A 26,384-nucleotide genomic window follows, 5' to 3' on the forward strand; every position below is an offset into this window, starting at 1 on the left:
TTGCTGAGGACTGAAATTGAACGCGTGCGTGCATGAAACACATTCGGCTATGAATACTGAGAGGTCTACTGATGCAGACCAAAGAGATGGTTCATTCAGCAATTTTCTTCAACGGGTAAAATTTGAATGGTGCGCAAGTCTCTTTTTTTTTAAACACTAATTTGCCCTTACAATGTCACGAGGCTTTGGTCAAAAGAGTCACGTGACCGGTACTCATGCACCATGCACATCACTGTACTGCAGTGTCGACAGTGGAGACTGGCAAAAAAAAAAAAAAATTAAATATGGTGTTGTGAAGCATCCCTGACATGCATGACAATCGCCTCTCCAAGATATTTACCGTTGCCGACAACAGACAGGTAGAGAATGTGATGAGTGAGTCACTTTGGTCGCCATAACGCCATAAAGCAGACGTTCACACCTAAGTATCATAACTTATTGCGATCTGTTGGCAGTTCCTGGTGACTTTCAACGATACAATCCTAAGTGGAAAACAATTTTGCACATTCTTACACCTTGATCCACTTTGCTCCCCACCTCTCTTTCCGTCGCTGTTTTTCACGGCCATTCATTGTGCTCCGCTACCAAGCTAAGCTAAGCGACCCAACTCGGCCACCCACGACAAGCTTCTTCGCCAAACAGTGATCGGTGTGTTTGGGCAGACTGACGTCAGGGCTGACGCACGGCGGCTTTGGATGTGCGGTGCCATCAAAGGCCTGCATGCAGGGCCTTCAACAGAAGTATTATTGGCCGGCCGACGGAGAGATTCACAAAAAGAATGGGATGAGGGGGGGGAGGAAGGCCGAGTTTTTGAATGAACCTCACAAAAATCACGCTGCAGAGATGTGTTGTTGCGCAATCAACCCTCAGTGAGCTCCACCAATCAGGAATCTTCACAGTCGTGCAAATGATGTTAAAGGCCAACCCAGTGAAGTGAAGTTCGAGTTGAAAATCACTTTGCTGATTGGAGGACGCATTGGAAGCATTGCGAGTTGAAGTATTTAGTTTTGTTGACTACAAATTTAAAATCAAGCAAGGAGTAGCTTACGTTTGTGTTGTTCACTGCTGCTGTTGCAGTTAATACTCGTTATGTTTGATGGGTTTAATGTTGTTGCTTGTTTATTGTTTGGAGCATTTTTAATGTTCAATAAAATAAGTAAAAAGCCATTTTTTTGCTTGATCATTGTTGCTATTTGCAGTCAGTAGAGTGCAAGATTTTGTTCACCAAGTCATTAATCAAAAGCTAAATTTGTCATAAATATTTAAAAGAAAAGCTCAAGTTAAAAGAGCCGTTCGAGAGCCGGCTCTTTTCACTGAGCCGATCCAAATGAACCGGCTCACCGAAAAGAGCCGCAAATGCCATCACTGCAAGCAGTGGGCACCACAAAGAGGACGATTGTCCACCTGGAGCGCGCAGCAGAACACCAGTCGGTCTGTCTTTGAGGTCTTGAAACGGGCCTAGCTCACACATAGACGAGATTAGGGGCATGATGAATTGGATTCATCCGTTGATTAGTCCGATACAAAAACATTTCATTTCCATCCATTTATTCAACAAGACATTTCACAATGACAGTGCAGGAAAAGGCAAAGTGATTCTCTTTCAATTACTTTGCACCGTAACGGCTGAAATTGGGCAAAAGGTTTTGTTGTTTTTTTTTAACCTCAAAAGGTAACACTGGTCAATGGCGAATTCGAACTGGGGATGGCTATACTTTCTTGTTTTTAAATTTGACCTCAATACAAAAGCCCCCTGCCCAAAAAAAGAGGGCAGATTCAAAATCGGCACCCAAAAAAACCCCGTCAAGAAGTTTACTTGCACCTCTGATTAAAAAGAAAATGTCGGTTGTAATCAGGATACTTTCATGACTTGTGAGAACATTAACATTGAAAGGCTTTAGGACAATTTTAAGACAAAGTCTTTCGGTCATTAATTTGATAACTGATGAGCTGTCAATCAATTTGATTGTTGCACTTCTAGACAAGTTGATTGGCAAATGACCAGTTCAACACCTTTTTATTGATTGAAATTTCTGCTCATTTCTCAAATCTTTTTTACGCTCAGCGGTTACATCAGTCGACCGGCATCATCTACAAAATGAGACTTCGGAATTCAACGTTTATTTAGAGTCCAACAAATGGAGTAAAAGCTTTAAGAAAGCATCTTCACCATCACCCAAAAAAAAAAAAAGCATATCTCCCACTAAAAATGTAAAAGCAGAAAGTCGGATGAATAAAATGCAAGCAATTGGGCTTGGGCAGCTGCTGCAAATGAGTGAAAGTAAGCGCTTCTACTTCCAAGAGTCCCAAAACAACAACAAAACATTTGATTATTTGTAAAGAAGGATCAAATAGTTCCAGAACACAACACAGACTAATCACGACGTACACGGGAGAAATATTTGAGCACATTCCAACCACATTCACCTTTTCGATGTCCCGCCTCAGCAGTGGCACCTTGTAACTCGGCACAAGGGCAGCGAGAAGCATTCCGGCGAGCAAATCCATCGCATCCAAATGATCATCTTTTTTTTTATTGGCTCAAGTCTGATGACGGTTTGAACAAGCAAAGTACACTTTGGATTCTCTTTTCCGCTCCAAATGAATCCTGAGGAACCTTCATTCTCTTCATTGTGGCCCTCAATATGGCGTAGCCGCCGAGTTTCGGGAGGACAGGGGGGGGCAGCGATGCAAATGAGTCATTGGTGAGATCGAGGGCGCCGCAGAACCCGCCCCCCCGCTCCCGCCCCACACCCGCAGCGTGACGGCGGTGCGCTTCAGGGGGGGGAAACGGCTCACTTCATGCTTCACCCCGAACTCGGGCCGAGCTCAACGGGACGCGGTGATTTTTTGGGGGTACAAGTTGAGCGTGGGCTGCAAAGGTGAGGGTGAGGAGGCCTTCCAACCCCCCCTTCCCGGCCCTTCCCCCGGTCCGTGGCGGCTTTGCCCGGTCGGGCCCCAGAATATGCGGTGGGGCGGCTGACCCGCCAAGCGTTACGCGGGCCCGATCGCCCATGTTTGCGGAGTGTGGTGGCGGCGGCGGTGCTACGGGGTGGCTATCCCGGTACGGGTGCCCGGGAGGTCGGGAGGGCGGGCGAAGCTTCCGCTTTTCCATTTCCTCCTCGCAGTGTGGCTGCGGTGCTGCTGTTCTGACACCCGAGACCCGAGCCGGACTCGGGTGGATCTCCGAGCCTTCACTGAACCAAAAGACGCGAAAGACGGCGGCGGCGCGTTCACACCCAGGCGGTCCAGCCCTCGTAAAGCTGGGCCAGGTTGTCCAAGTTTGTGGCGTCCTTGATGACAAAGTCCACCTGGAAGCAGACGCTTGCTTTAATCATGCGGATGCAGGAAGTAGCATTTGTGCATCTTTGAACGGCACCGAGGCTGCATGCAGGTTAGCGGAAAGACGATGAAGAAGAGAGAGGCCTAACCTGTTCGCTGACACTCATCCTCCGGTTGGGATCCACGTCTCTGCCTTCCAGCTTGGCTTTCACTCTCTTCCACACGCTGACGGCGTACGAGTTCCTCTCCTGGACGGCTGCGGGCAAAGGAGGAGGAGGTGAACTGCTAGCAGGGAGGGCTAGTGGGAAAACTAGCTTCTAGCGCGCTGGGCATATTGCTCCAGCGAGGTGATTAGTTTCATGTGAAAAAATAAAAAAACAAGACACAGTCAAATTGAGAGAGAAAAAACCCCCCCAAAATTTTCTTCAAATATAATGAGTGCTTCCAAACCCCCCCCACACCCCCCACACCCCCCCATGAAGCTGAATGTTATTCCTTCACTCAAAAAGCCCATTCCGTCTTCTGTCTACCTTTGCCCGTTTTGGGGTCTCGCGCGGCCCTTTTGGGGCTGGGGTTGAGGCCTTTGCTGTTGATCAGCGTGCTGGGCGGGGTGTCGGTGGGGGTCCCCGGGTTGCGCGGCGGCACCTTCCGCGCGTTCTGGGACATGGACTCCGGCTGGGTCTTCAAGCCGCTGCAACGAACGGCTGAAGCACAAAAAGCAAATTGGGCTTCCGGTACGGAATGAAACTGAAAAAACTGAAAATGGCAACATTCGCGTCAGTCTTGACATGGGAGGAAATCGGAGGAATCCCCGCCCCCCCGAAAAACGTCTCCGCCGCGTCGCTTCCACATACCGGCTGCAAAGCTGGTCTGCGCCGCTGACACGGGGCTGGCGCAGTCGTTTTCTCTGTCCGTCACCAGCGGGGAGGCAAAGCCCACCAGGCCGTTGTAGACGCTGGCGTGAAGCAAACGCAAGAGAGTTAAAAGTCGAACGGCGGCGGCGGCGAAGCCTCGCGCAGAAACAACCTCTGACTCTGGGACCGCAGCTCCTTGACGGTGGCGGGGATCTCCTCCAGCGAGTCCAGTTGCTCCCGATTGCGGGGCTGCCCGCTGGCCTGGATGACGGTGAATAAGACCACCTGGATGTTGTCCTGCCACGCCTTGTACTCCATCAGATAATGCCGCACGCCGCCCTCGTAGGCCACGTCTTCGCCGTCGGCCAGCGCCGCCTCCTCGTCCTGCGCGCCGGACACAGGCAGAGCTTTGCGTGGGGACTCTGAGCGCTCGCAAAGGGTGGAAATGGACGGACGTGGCGGCACCTTGGCCATGGCTCTGAGGAGGTGCTTGACGTCGGCCAGCTGGCGGTTGTGGTTGGACAAAATGCTCTTGATGGAGTCGACGAGGAGTTGCTGCGTCTCGGCGCAGGACTCCAGCTGCTGCTCGCGCTCCTCCTGCGTCCGCCGCTCCGTGCTAAGCTCCTCCTCCAGGCGTCTCTGAGCGCACGTCAACCATTCGGGGCTGCCGATCGCAAGGTCCGGCGCCGGATTCTGCTGCATCGCAAGTCGAGTGTCATACATCGCGTCAGGCTCACGATCCGGGCCGCTCCAACCCACCAGTCTTTGCAAGAGTTCCAGCTCCAGCGTGGACACGGTGCTACTAAACTGGGCGGCGTAGGAGCAGGTCTGCTGGCAGCGCTTCAGCAGCTCAAACAGGGCGGCGTCCATGTTGTGCGCCTCCGCCGATCGGGTGCGAAGGCCTTCGAAGTTCAGGATGGTGGAGCACAGGAAGGTCACCTAGGGAGGACCAGATGGTTTGTAAAAAGCTGTCGGCGAGTAGCGCGGGGGGGGGGGGGGGGGGGGGACTGGTTTGGGACCGCCGAGTGGCGGCGGCACCTGGCTGGCGCGCTGGTTCTCTCTGGCCACCGTGGCGCGTCTCTCCCTGATGGTCATCTCAAAGTCCTGAAGGACCGGGGCCAGCGTCGGGTTGGCGCCGCCGGCCCATTTCAGCCGCTGCTCAATGCTCGCCTCCAGTGAGGAAAGCTTCTCCTGAATCAAGGAGGCAAGTGAAGATGGATTGCTGCTCAATAACGATTGAGAACCGCTTCAAATCGGTTATGTACGTCACTGAAAGGCCCCGTCGAGAAACGCCTCAAGGGCCAAACCTGAATTGCGACAATGGCGCCTTCATCCTGACTCAGCTTGTACAGCTTCTTCTTCATGTTGCCGAGAATGACGGCGCGGGGGGGAATGTTGACGCTGAGCGTTTGATTATTGGGACCCAAGATGTCTTCATGCTGCCACTGGAGGGAAAAGACACACCCAGACAAAAGGTTTCCAAAGTGGCGATTCCTCATTTCAGCAGTGAGACCACGGTGACCTTTCGTGACCCGTGACCCGTGACCCGACGGCTTACGAGCGGCGAGAAGGGACGGGAGCAAAAACGTTTCCCGGCGAGTACCTGAAACATGGCGACATGCAGCTGAATCCTCTGCAGGCTGGCCTTTGCGGCGTCCAGGTTGCCGTCCAACCTTCGCAACAGGTCCAACTTCTTCCAGGCCGTGTCGTAAGAAGCGGCCAGCACCGTGGCTCGGTTTAGCAGCAGCTGGGAGACGCGGCCCGATGCCAGGCTCTGCTCTGCCGCCTTCTTGCAAAGTTCGTCCAAAGACACCTTCCAAAGCAAAACCTTTCTTTACAAGCCAATACACGCCCACGCCATCTTGTGGACGCTCTCGGTATTTCATGTCAATTTGGCCAGGAACCGCCTTCCAAACCGCGTGCGAAAAGCTCCTACCTTGCTTTCCGCCCCAAAATCTTTGGCCTCGACTTGTGCGACGACATCCAGCCCGAGAGCGGACATGGAGCTGCAGAGGGCCAGCCCGAGAGCTTGGCTGGGCAGACCCATCAGCATTTGCCAAACAAATTCGGCGGTAAAAGCCTTGACGGGGCGGGTCATTTGTTCCTCGCCGATGATCGCCCCGCCCGAGCCGCCGGCGTTAGGCTGGCGGTACAACGGCTTTCCTAGCCCGACCGGTCCGTTGGAGGTCATCAGCTCATCCGGAGGGGGCCCTTGATGGGCGGGGAAAAGAACAAAACCGGGGATGAGCCGCATTTTTCGGACTCCGTCGCAAAATCCTGCGAGCGCTTAACGAATCTCACCGGACAGAGTCTGAGCAAAGCAGGAGCACATTCGGAAGAAATCTCGGATGGTTTGGAGTCTCTTGAGGAAGAAAACCTCGTCCATCAGTTGCCGCTGAGTCGGGCTGTCAAAGAAGTGCAGCTGCGCGGCGCGGGCTTCCCTCAGGACGTCCACCTTCCTCCACGCCGACGGCACTTCCAGTGAACTGAGCTGAGGGTCGGCAGCAGATCAAAATGGCGGCTTAAAATGGAACACAAGCGTCCATCCGGGTCGCGTCGACGACTTCATTCGGAGTCAGGCTCAAACCTTGTCAGTGAGCTGTCCAAAGGCCGTCTCCAACTGCGTGAACATTCCATCAAAGGCCACCAGGAGCATTTGACCGGCAGACATTTTGGGCGAGTCCGGGCCGGTTCCATCCACGCAGCGTGGCTGGATGAGCTCAGAGTACTGGGCGCGCAACATCCTGAGCGCATCAACGCGACACGTCGTGCAATGTTTTGTCATTTCGACATTGTCGACTTCCAAAATGGCCGCCGCTCACCTGGCGATGTCCAGACATTGGTTGTGTCCGTCCTGGTCCAACGCCGTGGTGGCCAACAGAGTGTCAAGCAAGCCCTGCAAGCCAAGGCCGTCGGAGCTCTGCTCCACGAGCTGCTCCAATTCTGCCAGCATGGACTCCAGCGTGGGCTCTCCCTTCACCATACAGCGCAGAGCCTCGGGAAAGATGATCTGGCGGAAGTTGGTGTTCAATTCCTGCAGTGGAAAAGTGGGCGAGTAGTAGCGATTCAGTTGACAAAAGACCATGAAACGATGAACGGCCAGATCATGGACAAATTGTGACGGTAACACGCATTACCTGTAAGCAGGTGTAGACCGAATTGGCCAGATAAACGGCCTGAACGGTGGCGGCGGGCGACGGCAGCTCCAGGTCGTTAGGCAGCAGCGGGCAGCGTTGCGACAGCGTCGCCAAGGCGCTGACGTTGCCCATCATGCTGCAGAGCTCCTCCAAGAACCAGGCTCCATCCCGGGACATGAGGTCCACCAGCTGCTCTCCGGCACTGGCCGCCGCGCTCTCCATCACCAGATTGCGCCTACAAAACCACATTTTCAACCCGCCTTCCGTTTTAGCGACTACGCCGCATCCCGTCGCCATTTGCACCTGCAGAGCGAGCAGAGGGCAGAGGTGATGATCCCGGCGAGGCCGAGTGAGCCCGCCTCGCCGTTTTCCCGCAGAAAGCCCGCGATGCAATGCTCGATTTCCTTCAGCTGCTCCTCGCACGCCGCTGCCGTGGTGCCTTCCGCTTTCAGTCGCTCGGCTTGATGCATCACGCGCTCGTTGGCCTCGGCCACTTGGCGCTGCAGCGCCAGCTCCACGTTGGACGTGAACTGGCAACCGGCCGCGTTGGTCGGAGGGGTGAACAGGACCTCGTATCTGCGCGGGGACGAAAGAGACGAGGTCAGAGGTCACTGCTGAAGGAATGGAGCTCTTGGTGAACGTGCTCAGCAGCTTACTGCCTGTAGATATGCTGGCAGTGCTCGACCGTCATGACTCTGAGCATTTCCTCCAACCAGGCCTTCCACTGGTGGGTTCGGTGGCGCAGCAGGTTGGCTCGCGGGTAGAGCAAAGCCACCGTGGCGTAGCTGTGCAGCTGCTCCAAGCAGATCCGAAGGGCGCCGCGGCGCTGCTGCAGCAAGGAGCTCATCTCTGCCTCCAGGCTCTCACACTGGCTGATCAGATGAGCTTGGCCCGCATTCTGCAAGAAGGCCGTCGCCGGCACGTAGCTGGGAGGACCTGCGAGGACATCGGAACTCAAAAATATTTGGACAACTGCTGCAAGTGTGACGTTTGAAGATGCTCCTCCTATTTCTACATGGTGGACAAAATCAATCCGCGACACGGATAATAATAAAAGGGATTCTCCGAACCCAAATCAATGGTGCTACTGATGTCCTGCAGCAGAGCAGCCAGCTGAGTCGTCTCCAGATTGGAAAAGGCCGCCTGGTACTGGGAAATCCATTGATCCAGGTCAGCCAGCTTACTTTGGATGGCCTCTTGCACAGTCCTCTGCCGGGACTGGAACTGGATGTGCTCAGAGTACCTGTAAAAAAAAGGAGAAGGGGGGCGGGGCACAGCTGCAGCGTGACTATTCAGAACCCCAAAAGATTCTAAAGGCTGCGCCGTTCCTACCTCTGCTCCAGAGTGACAAGTCGATGCTCCGGATGGTTCTGTGCCGCTTGGAGGAAGGCCAACTCCTCCTGCAACTTGGCCTGGAGTTTCTCTCCCTGGCAAAGCAGATCCTGGAGAACCAAGTATTCTTCCACAGCTTCTTCCACTTGCGGCAGGACGGCCAGCATTTCATCTCGGTTCTTAAACCAGTTGACCTTTGCAAAGGACATATTTAGTTTTTTTTGGGGGTGGGGGAGTGGGCTAGAACAATGACGTGCCCAACCACGGGGGAGGGGGGGGGGGCGATCATACAATCTTACCTTAATCTCCGCCACTCGGGAGGAGTAGAGCGAGCGTGTGATTTCTCTCTCCATCTCCCTCTTACTCTGTTTGCTGTCAGCCTGCTGGCCTCCTCCTCCATACACGGCACCCGCAAAGCCCACCTCCCCCCCGGCCGTCCAGTCCACCAGGGGATCGTAGACAAAGGCTTCCAGCAGGGTCAGGAGGGTCTCTCTGCCTCGGCGCATCATCTGAATAACCTGCAGGCAGAAATTCTATTTCGAACCCATCTTCTCGGCAAGGTTTTGCACTCTAAATTTGTGGACTTTCGAGATGCGAGGCTCACCTGTTCGCAAGAAAGCCTGAAGATGCCCTCCACCCCGGTAACTCCCAGCGCACTCTCAATATTGTGCGTCATCCTGAAGGGGACCTTCTCCGGCACCCGAAGACTCTTTCCTAAGCACAGAAAAAGACGATGTTTTAGCCCCCGATTCGGATTTGGAACTGGGAGTCGCGGCTTGGAGTTTGAAGCGGATTATGTGGCACAGGAGAAGTGAACTAATCTCTTTTCGTCAATGGACGCTACAGCTTCGTGTTTGCTTTCAAAACTTTGCTTGTAGCAGACGGGTGCACATTTTTCAGCATGATGTCTCTGATCCACTGGAGAAAGGACACTTTGATCCTCTCCTCTTTCATCTAGAACTGCTTCAGACAACAAAGTGTATGCAGAAAAGTGGTGAAGATTGAACGACTGTCTGTGTCCTATGTGTTGTCTTGTGTTATTTTTTGTTATTTTTGACTTCAAAATGGCGCCGCGAGAGTGGCTGCCTTTCCAGCAGCTCCTATTTTTTTGTTGTTCTACTTCTTCCTTTCATAACTTTGCTGCTGTGAATCTGGAATTTCTCCATTGCGAGACTAATAAAGGTTTTCTTAGTGCAGGTGGACATTAGACATCAAACGTAATCCAAATATTCTCCTGACCTTTTTCAAAACACACGTTGTAATCGATGTGCACGACTTCTCCGGTGGTCATGTCAATGAGAACATTGTCAAGGTGTCTGTCCCCAAGGCCAATGATGTATCCCACCATTGACATGACAGCGGTGGATCTGGCGTAAGACTAGAAAAAAAAGGAAGGAAATGATTGGAATCGGGCTCAAAATCCAAAACATAGCTCAGGAAAAAAACCGGCAAAATTGTTGACCTGCGTGACCCTCCACCATTCGCTGGGAGTGGTACATGAGCACCACAATTCCTTGGCCAGTAAATTGGAAGGCGTGGCCTCCATCAATTCCTTCAGCACCTCCTTCATCACGGCGAGGGGCCAATCTCGCCGCGTTACGTCCAGACTGAGCCCGACTGCTTTGAGGGCAGGACCGATGTGACTGTAATACAGCTCACTTGGGCGGGGCACAAGAGGCACCGGCTGCTGCTGGAAGGAGTCTTGGGCCTGGGTCAGGACACAAAAATTCATTACGCAAATTAAAATCATTCCAGAGCATACATACAACGAGTCGTAAACGATGGTCGTACCTTCTGAGCCTGCAGCACAGCCTCCCTCTGCTGCCAGCGCTTGTAGAGGCCAAAGAGGGGCGTGGCTCCATCAACCCACTGGATCAGTCCCGATCGGGTTCCAAGCGGCGTGACCGAATAATGGCGCGCATGGAAACGAGGCTGCTCTTGCTGGTTAATTTTGGTGAACATGGTGTTTACGATTGATAGGAACTGCATGATGCGCTCATCCAAATGCAAATCCTCCAGACCTGAGAGACCAGACAATATCACTTGCCCTGGAAGCTTTCCGATACCGCAACACCTCAAAGATGCAGCCGGGCGGTATGTACCATCGGATTAGGAGCGAGTTTGACACCGGGGTCTTTACCTTTAAAAAGGTACGGGTAGTTGTGACCATCAGAGCCCTGGAAGAAGAGCTTCTTTGGCTTTGTCTTGGTGGGCAGAATGGTGATGGATTTGCCCATGCTCTGAATGGTGACGGCGTCCGAAGCCGACACCTCGCCCGGCAGGGCCATTTCTGTCACGGTCAGAGACGCCAGGTGCGGACTGATCTCATCCAGGTGGAGAAGATAGCTGGCTCGTTTCTGCGCACGCTGCTGCAGGCTTAACATAATCTAACACGGAGGGTTGCCGTCATGAATTCTCGGCTAGGGCGTGAAGAACAGAAGATGGGGCCGTCCAACACACCTGTTTGAACGGGAGCCAGCTGCTGGCGGGGTTGGCGGGGTTGTGGGGGTTCCTCAATCGCTCCAGGGCAGAAGCGATGGCATCGCCGTACGTCTGCTGGAACCAGGTCTCGTGCGGCGTCTCCGCCGGGGCCGACGTGATGCTGCAGACGTGTTCCAGGGCAAAAACCACGGGCCGCATCAAAGCGGAATGCTTCTCGCGCATGATTGCGATCTTCTCATCCCTGAAGTGCAACAAAGGGGAAAAGATAACGTCATTTTGCTTTATGCGAACGTAGACAACGTATCAAACGTCACGTTGGCGAGAAGAAGCTCAACTCCCCAGAGAGGAGCACGCAGCTTACCTTCGGAGCGTGTTATTATTCTGAACCCTCTTCACCTCGTCCTCCAGTTGTTGGATCCTACGCAGAACGTGCATGTGCTGCTGTTGCAGCACGCCCAGCCACAACTCATCCCACAGCAACGTTACCCTGCGGAGCTCACCGACTAACTGCTGGACCTGGACAGGACGTACTGCGGGTTAGGACCTCGTCGAGAAGATCAGGAGGGGCGGGGAAAGGTCCCTAACGGTCAACGTGGGACTGTAATCGAGGTGTGAAAGGCCATATTACCTGAAGCACCATGGTGGGGTTTGCTAAAGACAGCTTTTCCACGATCTTGCTGTAACAATCCTGCATCATGGCTTGGTCTTGACTGGAGCAGAATGCAGAAAGCTCTTCTGGAAGGTCGCCTTTGTCACCACTCCCCGGCTGCTCCTCCTCCCCGCCAAGGCTTTCTCCTTGGATGCTCCCCAAAAACGTCGGCAGAGCTGACGGCAGTTTGCTCCCTGTCATGAGCAGATTCGTCGTTTTTAAAACAACAACGATATGATAGGGATTGTTCAAGGAAATGAGCAATCAAGATCAAGATCAAGCCCTGCCTGAATTCTGAGCCTCCCCTCCGAGGGAGAGTGAGCCCACAATGGCGGGGTAAAGGATGAGATGCGGCGAGTCCTGGGCCACTCGGCACAGCAAGCTACATATACTTTGTCGTATGTACGCTTCGGGATGATTGAGGCGTGAAAAGAGCTGCGGCGTGATGCCTGAGTGACGCACAGACAATCAGAAGATTCATCAACAGCATTTCCAGATCGCGGTGACATTTCGACAAATTCAAACAATACGAGTCAAGACTTCCGGATGGCGCCGCGAAACGCAGTCCCGTTCCGACATACCCCTCCAGGGTGCCGTCGGCGTGGAGGCTAAACCGAGCTCAAGCCCCTCTCTGAGTTCCCCGGCATGCTTGACCAACAGACGGAGGAGACGAAGGGTTGCCATGACGATCATGTCATCATTACTCTGCTTGCTGTTCAGACAGGACAGCAGGAGTTTGGGGTCGTCCTCGTCAATCGGCAGCTGAAACAACACAAAGAGACCCCAATAAGTAAGGCGGGCCTTCCTTTTACCTCTTGGCTGTCAGGAGGAAATAAAAAAATTGGGCTTTTCACATTCACTGCACGTATCCGAGCCCAAATCTTACCTGGCCCGCATTGAGTTTCAAGAACGTGAAATAGGCCTGGCAGGAGATCCGGTAGAGGCCAAATATTCGGTCGACCACACGTCTCCAAATCCGAATTAAACCGTCCGCAACGGGTTGGCCCGCCTCCGCCAGCCAGGGGCAAGACGCGGTCAGCTGTCGCCATATCACATCCACCATGTCGTCCTCGTCATCTTCCTGCTGGAGTGCCATGTCCTCGTCCTAAAGCAAAAATGCACGCACACAATCCCAACATCTAAATCAGAAGGAAGCGAGGGGGGTAAATAACGCCGTTTTTCACGGGGTTTGAGACTGCGAGTGATGGTTTTTCTCCCGGCAGGCTCTACCTGTATGCCAGTTGGTCGACACGTGGCTTGACCAAGAATGCTAAAAATGGTTTCCTTGTCTTCTTTGCTCGTAGTGGCAGGTAGGAGCTCCTCGATATCCTTCTTTTCTCCAGAAAGAAGAGGCAATCCCTCACCTTGGCTAGAGGGAAATACATTTATTTACAGCGTGATATTGTTTTCTTCAACAACAACAATCAATGTCAGATATTTTTTTGGGGGGTGCGCGAACCTGGCATTGTCAACGACCTTCCGACCCCAGCGGTAGGCCCAGCTGGCCAAAGCTGCCCAGGATTTTGCCACTTCGGGGGCGAGGCTGGTGGAGAGCTGGTAGAGTTGGCCAAGGACAAAGTCTGGCTCCCCGACACCAACGCTCACTGCACACAAATCACATTTGGGTTGGTCACACGCCTTTGCATTTCATTGAAATAATTTGTGATTAACTTCGACTTTGAAATGGAACACATGTGAATGATTTGATGTCCGAGTGGCACTTGATAAACAACGGAATAAACGCAACCGTACTTCAAATTACCTGAGGTCTCGGTGGTGATGTGGGGAATGCTCTGCTCTACGAGAGGAAGCTCCAGCAGAGCGGAAATGTTCTGACACAAAGGTGACGTGTTGCTCAGAGCGTTGGAAGAATTTACTGCCCCCGACATCTTTACGACCTGGAGCAAAACAACACAGTGTATATATACACACTTCATGCCATAAAAGAAATAAAACTCGCTCACAATGTTTTAAAAAAGTGCACACCTGTTTCAGCTGGGGAATCATGTCCTTCCAGTCAGCCAGCAGCCATTTGCAGAGCGTGAGCAGCGAGCGACAGGCGGCGCCTTCATTTTTTCCCACGTAGCAATATGAAAGAGCAGCCTTGCTCAGCATTTCCATTGCTGCAATGGACTGGCCTGTAGAATTGCGCACTTTTGTTAGACTGAAATGGCTTACCAAACAAAAAAAAACGTATACGTGATTTGTGAGATATCACGCAAGCCTCAAGTGCAGACGATCATGTTCAAGTATCTCCGAGAAGGTCAAATACACACGCTATCACCGACATGTGTCCTCACCTGAAGTCCTCACAACTTTGGCTTTCTCCATCTGCAGCTCCGGCCCCCACTTCTCTCCCAGCGTGCCTTCCACACTGAGGCGCCGGAAGGCCGTTATCAGTTCCTCGCCCTGCTCCTCCTCTTGGGTTCCATCGCAACACTGACTGAGCAAGCGGGACGCCAGGGCAACATTGCCCTTTTTTCGAGCAAACTTTACAGTTGTCAAACAAAGTTCCATCAGGTGTGCATCTGTGGTTGGAGAAGAACCTGAAACAGGCCCCCCCCCAAAAAAATTTTGGTTAATTTGCAGCAGCGCCTCCTCTAAGTTTGGCCGCACTCATGAGCAGGAGTAGGAACTCCAAACTCCTGGACCTCTAAGCCACTCACATCCTACGAATGCTGAACTCCGGTATAGAGAGTGGGCTCTACACTGATTATACGTGACCCCTGACCTTTGAGAAGATTCCAAATGCTGAGTGCGCATTACCTCTGAGTTTGTTGAGGAGTTGTCTCTGAAACATGGTGTATCTGAGGGCTTGAAGGAAAGGCTGGACATCTTGTTGTTTACACGAACTCAGCGCCTCGCTGTTCAAAGGAACCACCGAGTCCTGCGGCACGAGAGAATTCGAGATCACTTTCACCATGCCCGTCTTCAATATGAGTATGTGATGAATATAACATGAAAGAGTGGCACACACATACCTCTTGTCCCGAAAGCGTGCTCTCGAGAGTAGCGGTGCAGTGAAGCTGCAAAGTGGGAAGGGTGGGCAAGGCATCGGAGAGGGTCAGGGTTGACAGACGAAGAGGACCCAGGCAGATCCGTCCGGTTTGTTTCAGGCAGCGCACCAATGTACTGCGACAAGACATGGATCACGAGATGGACTAAATCACCACACGTTGGTGCTCTCAAGAAAGTTTGAAAAAAAACGGGGCACCTAAATGAGCGATGAGCATTTCTTAGTCTCTTGGAAAATACTCACTCTTGATTGGCTGGGCCCCTTTGCTCCGGCGGCTCGCCGGCTTTCGCTAGGGCGCTAACGGCGGTACGCAGGAGCTGTACCTCAATGGCTCTCTGAAGTTCCGCCGGATCGGGACTCAATGAGGGCAGAAGCCTCTTCAGATCTACAACACACACACAGAGGCAACAGTTCATGCACACTCCCTTTACAAGCAGCGCTAATTCATTATCAAACGACTCTCCAGAGTTCGCCCCTTTTCAATTAAAAGATTCGTTTAGAGTCACGCCCAGACTTGCCCATCTTGTCCTTGCTACTGGAGATGGAGCTGAAGTCTTCTCCAGGCAGAAGTTCCAGTTGAGTACCACATTCGGTCAAATCTCCGTCCTCAAAGCAGCTCAGGGCCTGAATGTAGTTGAAATCGGCCCTCAGGTTGATGTGGACCAGATTGGGCGAGTTCTGTTTCAGGGCGTGAACGGTGGCCTGCCATTCCTTGACCGAGGACCAATCGCAAAGTGCCACATAGCACTGACACGCTTTGTTGGCCACCAGGTTGACCACCTCAGGAGAGCAATCGTTTGACTTCAGCAGCACGGTTTTCCTGCTATCGCCTTTTCGAGGAGAACCCAGGGGAAAAAGACAAAAACAAAACAAATGACCCCATGTATGTGATGATTGCAAGGACTTTCAATGTTAGGCTCCAAAGTGGCCAAACGAAGCGTGAGCAAAAGTCGACATTCCGCGAAATATGTACGACTGCGCATTGCGATCGTCACACTTGAAGCTAATCAGACCGAATACGGGTTGAAGAAAAGTTGGCTGCATTCAAATTGGTATTTGTGAGTCACCGTTGCTTGTATGTTTGGGGCTGCTGGTACTACTGGAGAGTTTGAGCAGATAACGGTCAGAACTTCTGATGCTGCAGTCCATCCCAGAAACCGCAGACAGCTGATCTTGATAGTCTAGAGCTGCTTTCTCAAACCTACACACGGGCAGACCCAAGAAAACAGTTGTTAGTTGTTGAATTCGGCATGAAAAAAAACAAAACAAAAGCACCGGCTTGTTTCTCGGAAGAATGAAATGAAATATTCACTTCTCTCGAAAACGGAGTACTTGAGACTCAGCCTGCGGCTAATCGAATAGTTTGGAATCTGGATAGCCTACGTTCTTCAAAATAAAAGCGTCCTTGGGCATTGATGTCCATGGCGGCGTGTTACTGTGGTGTATGCTTACCGTCCCTCTGCTTGTAAGGCAACGGACGACAACCAGCTGAGACTCTTGCCGGTGTTCGAGAGGCTCCAGGCAGCAAGTCCGTGGATAGCATCGGGACAACGCAGCTCACAAAGCGCTTCTGCCAATAATGTTAGAGGAACGTCTAATTCGGGACCCTGAAGTGAACAAAACAAATGAGTAGAATTTGCTTCCGGAGATCCTCACTGGCAGTTTGAGCAGGGCGAGCTGGGAAGGAAACAATACAGAAATAAATCCCGATTCTTTGTTTCATATTGTGGTGATCTCCATGATCAGCACAATTTTCTTTTCGTCAATCATATAATCACATCGAAAGAAAACATCCATCCATCCATCTTCTACCGCTTATCCGGGGCCGGGTCGCGGGGGCAACAGCTTTAGCAGGGAAGCCCAGACTTCCCTCTCCCTAGCTACTTCTTCCAGCTCTCCCCGGGGGATCCCGAGGCGTTCCCAGGCAAGCTGGGTGACATAGTCTCTCCAGCGTGTCCTGGGTCTTCCTCGGGGTCTCCTCCCGGTGGGACATGCCCGGAACACCTCACCAGGGAGGCGCTCAGGAGGCATCCGAATCAGATGCCCAAGCCACCTCATCTGGCTCCTCTCGATGTGGAGGAGAAGCGGCTCGACTCGGAGCCCCTCCCGGATGACCGAGCTTCTCACCTTATCTCTAAGGGAGAGCCCGGACACCCTGCGGAGAAAACTCATTTCGGCCGCTTGTATCCGGGATCTGGTTCTTTCGGTCACGACCCATAGCTCGTGACCATAGGTGAGGGTCGGGACGTAGCTCGACCGGGAAATTGAGAGCTTCGCCCTTTGGCTCAGCTCCTTCTTCACCACGACAGACCGATACAACGTATCGATCAGCCGATCGCTGTAATCACCCTGAAACTCCCCACGACCCCAATTCTGGATCATGCGATCACCCAGCCCTCATGACAATGTCCTCATCCAAACCTGGTTGCTGCTGCTGTTCTTAATCTCAGCAAGAAGGTCAAAGCCGTGGCGAACGGTCACTGCCGGTTGGCCAGACAGGAGGCCAACCCTCATCAGCGAAAGGCGGATCCTCGTCAGCCAGTCTTGGCAAGTCTGACGGTTGGTGTAGAAGAAGGTCCTGATACCCTGTGTGAAAGGCGGCCATTCTACATTAGGGCTGAGTGTCATCAATGCTCAAAAACCGTCCAAGTGGACCATTTTAATTGGAAATGATCAGCGTTGAGAGACTTATCGGTCCACCTTTGGTGGGGCGGTGAGAGCATTGGCGCAGCCTTCATAAGCGTTATACATGAGCTTCTCCAGGTTCTCGAGATACTGAAGCAGTAGCGTGATGCGCAGCTGATTTGAATGGTGACCATCCCCGTCACTTCCAGCGGCAGCCCACGCTCCGACGTCCTGCTCCGGGTTCAGGCTGTGGGCAGCCAGGCTGCGGATCATACCTTCAAGATACAGTATGAGGGCAAGGAGGGCGGGCATGAGAAAAGACTCGGCTGTCTGCCGTGACCCAAATTTCCAGGATTGGTCGCCCTGCATCAATAATCCTGGTCCCCATTTTGGATTGCCACAAATACATGAAACGATATAACGACGTGGGCAAATGTTGACGCACCGTGAATGACACTGGCTGTAATTGTCACGTCTGCGATCGCGTCACATGAATAGTGAAATGAATCCCAAGTCAATTTCCAATCAAAGAGCTTCGGTGTGTCACCTTCAATGGTCTGGAAGGTGTCTTGAGCTCGCCCGAGGGGAGTTCGCAGTTTGGACAGCACGGTGAACTGGGCGGCTTCCCACACCGCCCACTGCCACAGCACCACTTCCGTTTTTAACAGAGCCCCGGGCACCGCGCCGGGACGCGCGCCATCGGCCCCGCCTCGCCCATCCCGCTTCTCGAGTCGCTGGCAGCTGTAATAAAGTCGTTCCAGCCACGGATCCTTGCTGTGGACAAGAACAGCAAACTTAGAAAGCCCTACAACGGTCAAAGAGCAGACTACAGTGGTCAGATGCTTTGTTTGCCGCACGGGGAACATGTCTGGAAATCAAGATGTTCTAGGATCCTCTTTTAAAAGGACGTACCCTCCGCGGTGCAGCGCTCCGTATAAGACGAAGCTGATGAGGTCACCAAAGTCCTGGGGGTGCAAAGTGCCGCTTGGCGCCCGGCTCATGTGGTGGCGGATGGCCAAGGAGATCCGAGTCATCTCTGGGTGGCCGTGGTTACTATTCGGCAAAATACATGTGTGGCAAATGAGCGCATGCGTACCGGCCAGTGTCTTGGTGGCCTGACACGGCACCGGCATGCGAGGTTAGCACCGGTACTTGCTAACCTCGCATGCCGGATATCTTCTAAAAATAAAAGTCAGGAACCCATTAGGCGTTACGGCTCGAACAAGGTGGAATTGAAATATGCGTTTACCTTAAAGAAACATCCAGGGGGATCGTCCGAAGCAGTTTGCCGTAGGCCTGCCTGACCTTCACCGCTGAGTGGACCAACTGGACTCTGCACACATCCGCACACCTAAGACGCACGACAAAAGGATCAGCGCATTTTGTTTGGTTGAACCAAACGAGCTGTTTGGTTTTGCTCGTTACCTCTGCAGAAGCTCCACAGAAAGAGATGAAGAGAGGATGAGTAGGCTGTTACAGGTCTGAAGGCAGATATTCTGATCTTCATTCAGGGCTAATTAAACCGCAGAGGAAAATAATACTGTCAAGAAACTTTCAAAAAAATAAAATAAAATAAACATTACTGGACAGGTTGAGCTTACCATTGGACAGCAGGCCGCGGCAAAACTTGTTGAAGGAAGGCAAGGAGAAGAGAGGGCTGTAGGTGTCGGACTTCTTCATCAGCAGCGAGATCTCTTGAGCCCACGTCAGCAGCAATTTCCTGATACATCAACACGCCGAGTTATAATACAGTACCCCGCTTTTGCCGATACTACAAAGCTGAGGGAAATCAATAAAAATCCTCGTTTCCCTCTACGGTGTTCAGCGGTGCAAAACCTGGCTTCAAGGCAGAGATGTTCCTTGGCCAGCAGGCCTCCCAGGAGGTTGAGGAGAGTGCTGAAATGTTTCTTTGTGGCCGTCGTGACGGTGCTGATGACGGCGCCGTCAAACAGGGACGGGGAAGATGAAGACAAGCTGGAGGAGATGAAATGATCGTGTCTAATGGAGAAACACGCAGAGAAGATACGCCGCCGGTTAGAAAGTCCAAAAGTAGCGGCGGGTTCGGCATGTCAAGTTGACACATTACCTGGTGCAGTGGGAATAGAGCGTGTAGAGCACAGCGTACTGGACGGCCGGGTAGTAGACGGCTAACTCCGAGTGCACCAGCATCAGCGTGTGACTCAGAAGGGCAAAGACGGTAGGAGACAAGGCCCACATCTAAACGGTTCAAAGAAAAGAAGATTAGCATCGCCGCTAGTTTCAGTCAAAAGCAAATGCGTACGCCTCAACAAAAGAATCCAACTTGAATTCAATGTGATAACCGCAAACAATTGCATCATCGACGGTGATTTGACTTTTTATTTGGTCTCCCAATGGAGTGTACAATGACTAAAATTCTAATTGGGAACCATTTTTTTTCTGTTGGTCTACACGTGAATTTAAATCTGCCGTCCGAGAAGCGAGTATTTCAAGCACTCCGCGTATCTTACCCCGATGAGCGAGTTCTTGGTGTTCCCAATGGTGGTGAGAGTGCTGAGATTGAAAATGAGGATGAACTGCGCCTTCTCCGGGTTGAAGGTGACCGAAGCGAAAGCAGGGTGCCGGATGCCGAGGCGGGAGCTGTCGGGTGCTTGGGGCCCACTCGTCGGTTCCAGGGTAGCCAGAATACTGCACAGGGCGCATGCCATCTCCCCCAATACCAATTTGTAAGCTGCCTCCAGGGTTGGGATATTTTTCAGACTCAGGAGTGCCTGGTACACTCCGTGTACAGCCGACACCACCTGGGGGGGGGGCACAAATGACATCACATCGTCGAAAGATGTGAAATGCAAATCACAACAATAGTGCTTCATCAAAGGACAACACGCTTTTCTTCACGCTACTTTGCTGGCACGCGCTTTTGTATGCGCCAACAAACCTCTTTCTCGCGGTGGAAACGCAATTCCAGCAGCTGCGAATCCGGCGCCAGCAATTTCTCCACGAAGGACGCGGGCAGCTTTGTGTTGATCTGTTCCACAATCTAAAACAGTCCCCCCCCCCAAAAAAAACATGAATGAATAAAATGATTACCAAAGAGGATGCAACTCTTGATAAAAAAATATTTCTGCTCTTATCTGTAAAATTTGTCCAAAAAGCGGGTGATCAAAATCATTCACCTTGTATAGAAACAAAAATACTGTATCAGTAAACGCTGTGAACAATCTGGATTGCGGAAATAAATATCCATTTCTCATCGACTTTTCAAATTGCTAACTTGAGGAAATGAGCCCATCGCTAATTGAAAACGTCCATACCAGAGTGAGAAGGCTGAGTACTGCCAGGTTGTAGTCCGAACCACAAGCGCGGCAGCAGTCTAATTGGTCCAAGCCGTAGGCCAAGACCGTCTCCAGAAGTTGTCCGCAGGGCTCCATGCTGGCCAACAACACGCCCACGCACTCGTTCCCCGCAGTCAGAACTGCCTCGGAGAACTGGACCCGCTTGGCTGTGGTCACGCAGGCCAGGACCCGGTTAAGAATCTGAACAATTAAACATGACACAATGAGTTAGATGGTGAAACATACAATCCAGAATACAGAACATCCAGCGCGAAGGAAATATGTTCATGGGCCAACATTCGACTTTCTGTACTCTATTTTAACTTTTTTTTTTTTTTTAAAGAAAATGCCTCGTGTTTGACCATCAACTCACTGATCTTCGAATTTCTCTTCTGACAAATCTCTGAATGCATTTGCATCCTATCCATTGCAATAATGGAATGCGTAGCTATGGATCCCCACGTTACGCCTGGCATGTGACGCAATTGGCTAAATCGATTATTCAACACATATTTCATCACACCAACACAGCCCGTTCTCAGGTGCGCTTCTCTCACATCAGTGACATAAACTTCCGTGATGGGTGGTCCTCTGATGGGGCTGAAAAGCTCTCCGATGCTGCGAACGACTGTGCTGAACACCCTCAAAAGAGCCGCCAGCTTTGGCAGAGACACCGCAGGAGGCGGGATGTCTTCTTCCGGCGCTTCCCCCGACACGACGTGGCTCAGATCCTAGAAACAAAAGCAAGTCAGTCCGTCCGCTTGATTATAAAACGTTCTTGAAAGCGCGCGCGAGCGACGGCGCACGCATGTAACGCTTCACCTCTGCATATGCTTCCATGTCCTCCAAGAACTGCCCTAGCAGAGTGGTGGAAAAAGTCAAATCTGCCACCCAAAATTGCTCCAGACTCTGGAGCCAGGCTTCAAGTGGGGGGAAAAAAAGGCAAAAAAACAATAAATACCACATTTTATTATCTTCTTCAACTGTATATGTGGCGCCGTGTCTCACGGGTTCCTCAACTTAAGAGGGTTTTTTTTTTGGCGTTACGTGTTGTCTCTCTGTCAATTTTGTGTTGCGTACCAAAATTTGAGTTCCAAGCGAAGGTGAGGAAAAGGAAAAAAAATATTTGCAACTGGAATTTCAGCCGTTTACTGAACAGTACACAATTCAATTCAATTCTCCATTAGCCCTTTTTCAGACAATGCGGGGCTATTTTTTGGTATCAAAATCATAACCCCCCCCCTAAAAAAAAGCTACTACTTCTTCAGCACTGACCGTATCTTGTCACTCTATTTTAAAAAAATGCCTACCAACCACCTGACATGAAGCAAAAGTTGCATTTCCCCCCCCCCCCCCCTTCAAATTACAGCCCTTGCGTGTTGGAAATGCCATTCTATGACACCGCCATGTCTATTTGACGTGAATTGAACTGTTCAGCTGCACACACACACACGTGGTATGTGTCTGAAACCTGACTGGTCACAGGTAGTTGATGTTCTTTAGGAACATGAAAAGTTCTCCCTTCAAAAACAAAATGGCCACTGACCTGACACCTGCTGAGTGAGCGAGTGCTTCTGAGTGTGGTCAATGTGCCAGCCCACCAAGATATCCACCGTGTCCTATTGAAAATAACCACCAGCACCCGAGGAGGCGCGGGTGGAGGCAAGTGTCACAACGTGCTTTTTTGCACATTAGGAGATGGGATGATCGAAGTAGATCTTGGGCGTACGCAAAAACATGGCGCCACCACACACTCACCCTGAAATTGGTGCTGAAGACATGTGGGTAGCAGCGAGCCACCTGAAGAATACACTTCACACTTTGACAGAGCAGCTCTGGAGTGTCCACGTTCTCCAAGATGGACTGGAGATTGCTCATCACCAGCTGTAAAAACACACAAAACGGGACAGTTCATGTTAGCCTTCGTAACAAGGTCAAGTTCCCCGATGAGCGCAATTGCGACACGCGCGTCGGGTTACCTGCATGACTTGAGTGAAAGTCTTGCGCTCCCCCGCGGCCTCCAGGGCCCGCTGCGTGGCTAACAGGTACAACAGCTTCACCTCGTCGTGAGTGCTTGAGGTCAACTTGAGGAAGAGCCACTTGAAGATACGCTCCGCCTCGTAGCTGAGCACGCTGCAGAGCAGACCCAAGCAGGCCGCCGCGTCCTGACGCAACTCCCACAGCAGCTTACTACTACAAACATCCGCAACATAGGCAAGCCAGTCTGTTAGGAGTGGCTTTCTGAATTCTTTCTTATATATCAGACATGTCCAAAGTCCGGCCCGGGGGCCAAATCCGGCCCGGGGGCCAAATCCGGCCCGCGGTCGAATTTCATCCGGCCCTTGGCCCCCTGTCATAAAATCAGTGCCGTCTGGCCCGCAGGTTGGGCGCAATGGAACACGTGTTGCATTGACTGAGGTCTCGTCGACTGGTGAGTGATGTTTCATAGAGTACTGCTTCCCTCTAGTGGCTAAATGAGTAATAGCGTTCACTAAATGAGTAATAGCATTTAGACACTAGAGGGCATCACTCACCCGTTAACAAGACATCACTCCGTGTTTCTATTGACTGATATGTCATATTTCAAATGAACCAAAAGAAATTCTGAAGATTGTTGAAATTAAAATAAAAATGGAAATGTGAAACAGACTGGCTTACTAAAATTTGTTGAACAATATTGTTGTTCAATGTAAAGAATGTCAGCCAAGGTCGGCCCCCCCCCCCCGACATTTTACCACATAAAATCTGGCCCCCTTGGCAAAAAGTTTGGACACCCCTGTTATATATAATAAAAAAACTTGTTTGAACAAAGGGAGGTGCAATCTGACAAAATCTGTTCTGCAGGTGAGACGGTTCAAATTTACCTCTCGTTCAAAATATCATTCAAGGTGCTGAGGATGGTGTCCAACTGTTTGACCAAGTTCTGTAACAAAAACACATATATAGTTGGATATACGCACAGATGTACCCAGTTAACATATGCTTCTTGCCCCCCCCCCCCCCCAAGTCAATGGTGACTTTAAGACTGACCGCTTTGTTGTCGCTGTGACTGATGAATTCCTTCAACTGCTTGAGGGTGGTCAACCTGCGATCGCGATCGTCCTCCCTTGAGACTCGGCGCAGGAGGTTGGCCAAGCGAGACTCATCCGAGTGAGCCATCCCTCTGTCTACAAAAGCACATTGACGTTCAGCATGCTGTGAGGGACACGCAAGAACGTCTTGACCAAAGTTGAGCAGCCTTAATGAGATGATTCAGGAACGCATCCCGTCACATCTTTGAGTGGCGTACGTTTCTGGCTCAGCCTCACCCTGCGATTTCCTCATGTCCTTTGAAGCGAAAGCACGGTTTCCATGCTGAAACGAGTTTAAATCCGCCGTCACGTCATTTGGCCTCAACTCTTGCCCCAGCGACTTCCAACCAAAAGTAGTATCGCAGACACCCTGGCCAGCTTCATATCCACCTGCGGGATGCAAAATAAGTGCGGTTTGACTTTTGCCGATCGCTCAGCTCCGAGACGCCTCACCCTCTTCATGGAGTGCATCCGCAGCAGCATAGGCATCGCTGGGCGCCGCTGGCTGCTCAGCCAAGCTGGAGGGCGAGGTGTCGGAAAACGCTGCCGAGCCAAGCTCGCTGGACCTCACTGCGTCCTCGAGGAATGACACACCGTCAACTCTGGAGAAAAGGACAACAACTAATCACCCCCCACCCCTGAACTGAACATTTAAAGATTTATATTTTCTGGGCTTTATATCTTGTTCAAGTCTTTCCTTCTGGAAGTCGTTAACCTGATGTGCAAAATATATACAGTATATACCGGTGATATAAAAAATATACTGTAGGTGAAACAAAATGGTGGAAAAATGGGGGTGGGGGCGATTTCTCTTGGTTTTGGAAATCTTGAAGTCAAAATAGAATGTCATGGAGCAGGTGCTTTTATTTACAAGTGTATGCATACAATTATGCACATGAGACTGCAGACACGATATTTCGGAACGGTTGATTAAATAGGAATGTAGTGTCAGTGTCTGTAAATATGTCATTTTAATGGCTGCTTACAATTTGGATTTATATGTATTTACAAAAAAATGCACCCATTATTCGGGATTAAAAAAAAGTGAAAAAGCCAATTTTGCACCAACGCTAGTGCAACAATTTTGCAACTGTTGCCAAATATATTAGTCACAAGACTGCAAACGAGATGAAGCAAAAGTATTGTTTTGTTTGTTTGAAGGTTTGCAAATGTGGACTGGTGCATTTCCAGCTAGTATTCAGTTGTACAGCATTTCTGGTTGAGCCACGTAGCAGTTGATCAAACTGGCATCGGTATCGAAGACAAAGCAAAATATTTGGCCCATTTTTTGGTGCATTTTGATGTGTATGTTAAATTAAAAAAAAAAAGCGAACGTGTAAGTTAAGAGGAATTTGATACAGTTAGAAATGGGAAGATCATAAACGTTTGCAAATAGCACCGTGAGAATCTTATGCAGCGGTGCCTTCAGTCCATGACTGCTGTTCCCACATGGCCATAGTTCAATGTGCGGTGGGGACACCTCGTGCTCGTGAAGCGGGCATTATCATCATCATCACTGCGAATACGAATTAAATATTAACCTGAAAACCCGAGGGAACGGGTGCGTAAACTGCAATCTTTGGTGAAAATGATGCCTCCCGTTTCTACGGCCTTCCAAATTCAACCTCGTTGAAACCGTGGGCGATTATCGGGCCCGGGATATTCACAACCTTGGTACAAAGAAGAAACACGCTATTGTGAAAGTGTTTATAATTCTAAGCGTTATTCGAATGTCATCAACGCGGGGGCATATAAGTCATTGCACGCCGCAGAAGCTGGGCGCCAGGAGCAAACAAAGCCATTTCTGTCACATTTGAAGCCACGTTTAGCGCGCGCTTTGCGATCAGATGTCCGAGCGCAACTGTCACCAAGATGCACTCGCGGGTGTTGGGTCGCATTTCCGAGGCACGTTTGAAGGGAATCCCGGGCTAACGTTAGCGTCAGATCACCAAATCAGTGCTGCATGTACGGCTCAGCCGTCGCCTAAAACTAGACAAGTGACGGTCTGAGGGACCACGTAATGTTTCTCGAGGCCGATGCTAGGCCACGTATAGGTGTTTAATTTTATGAGTCGAAAGGCTAAAAATAAGTTCCCTTCCCACGCGGCGACTACTTGACGAGGAAGCCGAGCATAGGCCCCGAAACACACAGCGTTTGATTTTCACCAGTCGTCCCCGGAACGGAGCACCAACCTGGGCTGCCAGTCATTCCGGTGTGGCTGCAGTTTGTGGGCACCGCTGAGCCGAGACCTCGAGGCTTTCCGGCTCATTACCTTTTGGGGAGCTGCATGGCCCGCTTGTAGCGGTAGCGTCAACCGAGTACCTCGGGCTTGGGTTTCGTTTTCTGATAATGTCAAGTATCGCAAATCGGTGGCAACTCGTTGTTACAGTTAGCTTGAGGTTGTGTTTGGTTAGCCTTCTTCGTGCTGGGAGAAGCAAGCGATTCACCCTTAGTGTTCGTTAGCGCCTCCAATCGACTGATGGCGTCAACTACAATGTAGTTTAGGAAGGGAAGGCCGTGGAATTTCAAAGCTTACTTTATTTACGCGATACCAAAAATCTTCAGGCGGATCTTTTAAAGACGATTCCAGTGAGAAAATAGTTTTCACGTGCGAAATGACAAATATCAAGAAAGCTTTGACTCTTGATGTGAAAATGGATCC

At 51.2% G+C, this 26,384-nt stretch overlaps 1 protein-coding gene across 1 annotated transcript; it reads right to left on the reverse strand.

Annotated features, from left to right (window-relative positions):
- Nucleotides 1-1,531: 1,531 nt before the first annotated feature.
- Nucleotides 1,532-26,154, reverse strand: smg1 (SMG1 nonsense mediated mRNA decay associated PI3K related kinase). Its single transcript, XM_052048534.1, has 64 exons — nucleotides 25,915-26,154; nucleotides 24,176-24,324; nucleotides 23,960-24,112; nucleotides 23,682-23,818; nucleotides 23,516-23,574; nucleotides 22,631-22,844; nucleotides 22,410-22,535; nucleotides 22,198-22,270; nucleotides 21,474-21,571; nucleotides 21,209-21,382; nucleotides 20,631-20,852; nucleotides 20,255-20,356; nucleotides 19,827-20,117; nucleotides 19,424-19,554; nucleotides 19,174-19,335; nucleotides 18,939-19,057; nucleotides 18,763-18,850; nucleotides 18,587-18,688; nucleotides 18,250-18,390; nucleotides 17,885-18,111; nucleotides 17,413-17,612; nucleotides 17,134-17,298; nucleotides 16,165-16,319; nucleotides 15,780-15,913; nucleotides 15,231-15,542; nucleotides 14,956-15,097; nucleotides 14,678-14,828; nucleotides 14,463-14,583; nucleotides 13,997-14,242; nucleotides 13,683-13,834; nucleotides 13,459-13,594; nucleotides 13,156-13,300; nucleotides 12,927-13,065; nucleotides 12,583-12,801; nucleotides 12,278-12,458; nucleotides 11,984-12,145; nucleotides 11,676-11,890; nucleotides 11,409-11,563; nucleotides 11,066-11,288; nucleotides 10,746-10,992; nucleotides 10,397-10,626; nucleotides 10,068-10,313; nucleotides 9,845-9,983; nucleotides 9,210-9,319; nucleotides 8,905-9,123; nucleotides 8,606-8,799; nucleotides 8,344-8,516; nucleotides 7,930-8,209; nucleotides 7,577-7,849; nucleotides 7,274-7,508; nucleotides 6,959-7,170; nucleotides 6,724-6,880; nucleotides 6,438-6,627; nucleotides 6,073-6,347; nucleotides 5,740-5,949; nucleotides 5,444-5,581; nucleotides 5,175-5,327; nucleotides 4,896-5,075; nucleotides 4,602-4,829; nucleotides 4,309-4,520; nucleotides 4,137-4,237; nucleotides 3,813-3,986; nucleotides 3,432-3,538; nucleotides 1,532-3,311 (listed from the first exon to the last, which is right to left on the reverse strand). The coding sequence occupies exons 1-64, from the start codon at nucleotides 25,989-25,991 to the stop codon at nucleotides 3,234-3,236; spliced, it is 10,959 nt and encodes a 3,652-aa protein (XP_051904494.1). The 5' UTR covers nucleotides 25,992-26,154; the 3' UTR covers nucleotides 1,532-3,233.
- Nucleotides 26,155-26,384: the final 230 nt, after the last annotated feature.

This window comes from Hippocampus zosterae, chromosome 17 (assembly GCF_025434085.1).
Source record: "Hippocampus zosterae strain Florida chromosome 17, ASM2543408v3, whole genome shotgun sequence".
NCBI classification, from domain to species: domain Eukaryota; kingdom Metazoa; phylum Chordata; class Actinopteri; order Syngnathiformes; family Syngnathidae; genus Hippocampus; species Hippocampus zosterae.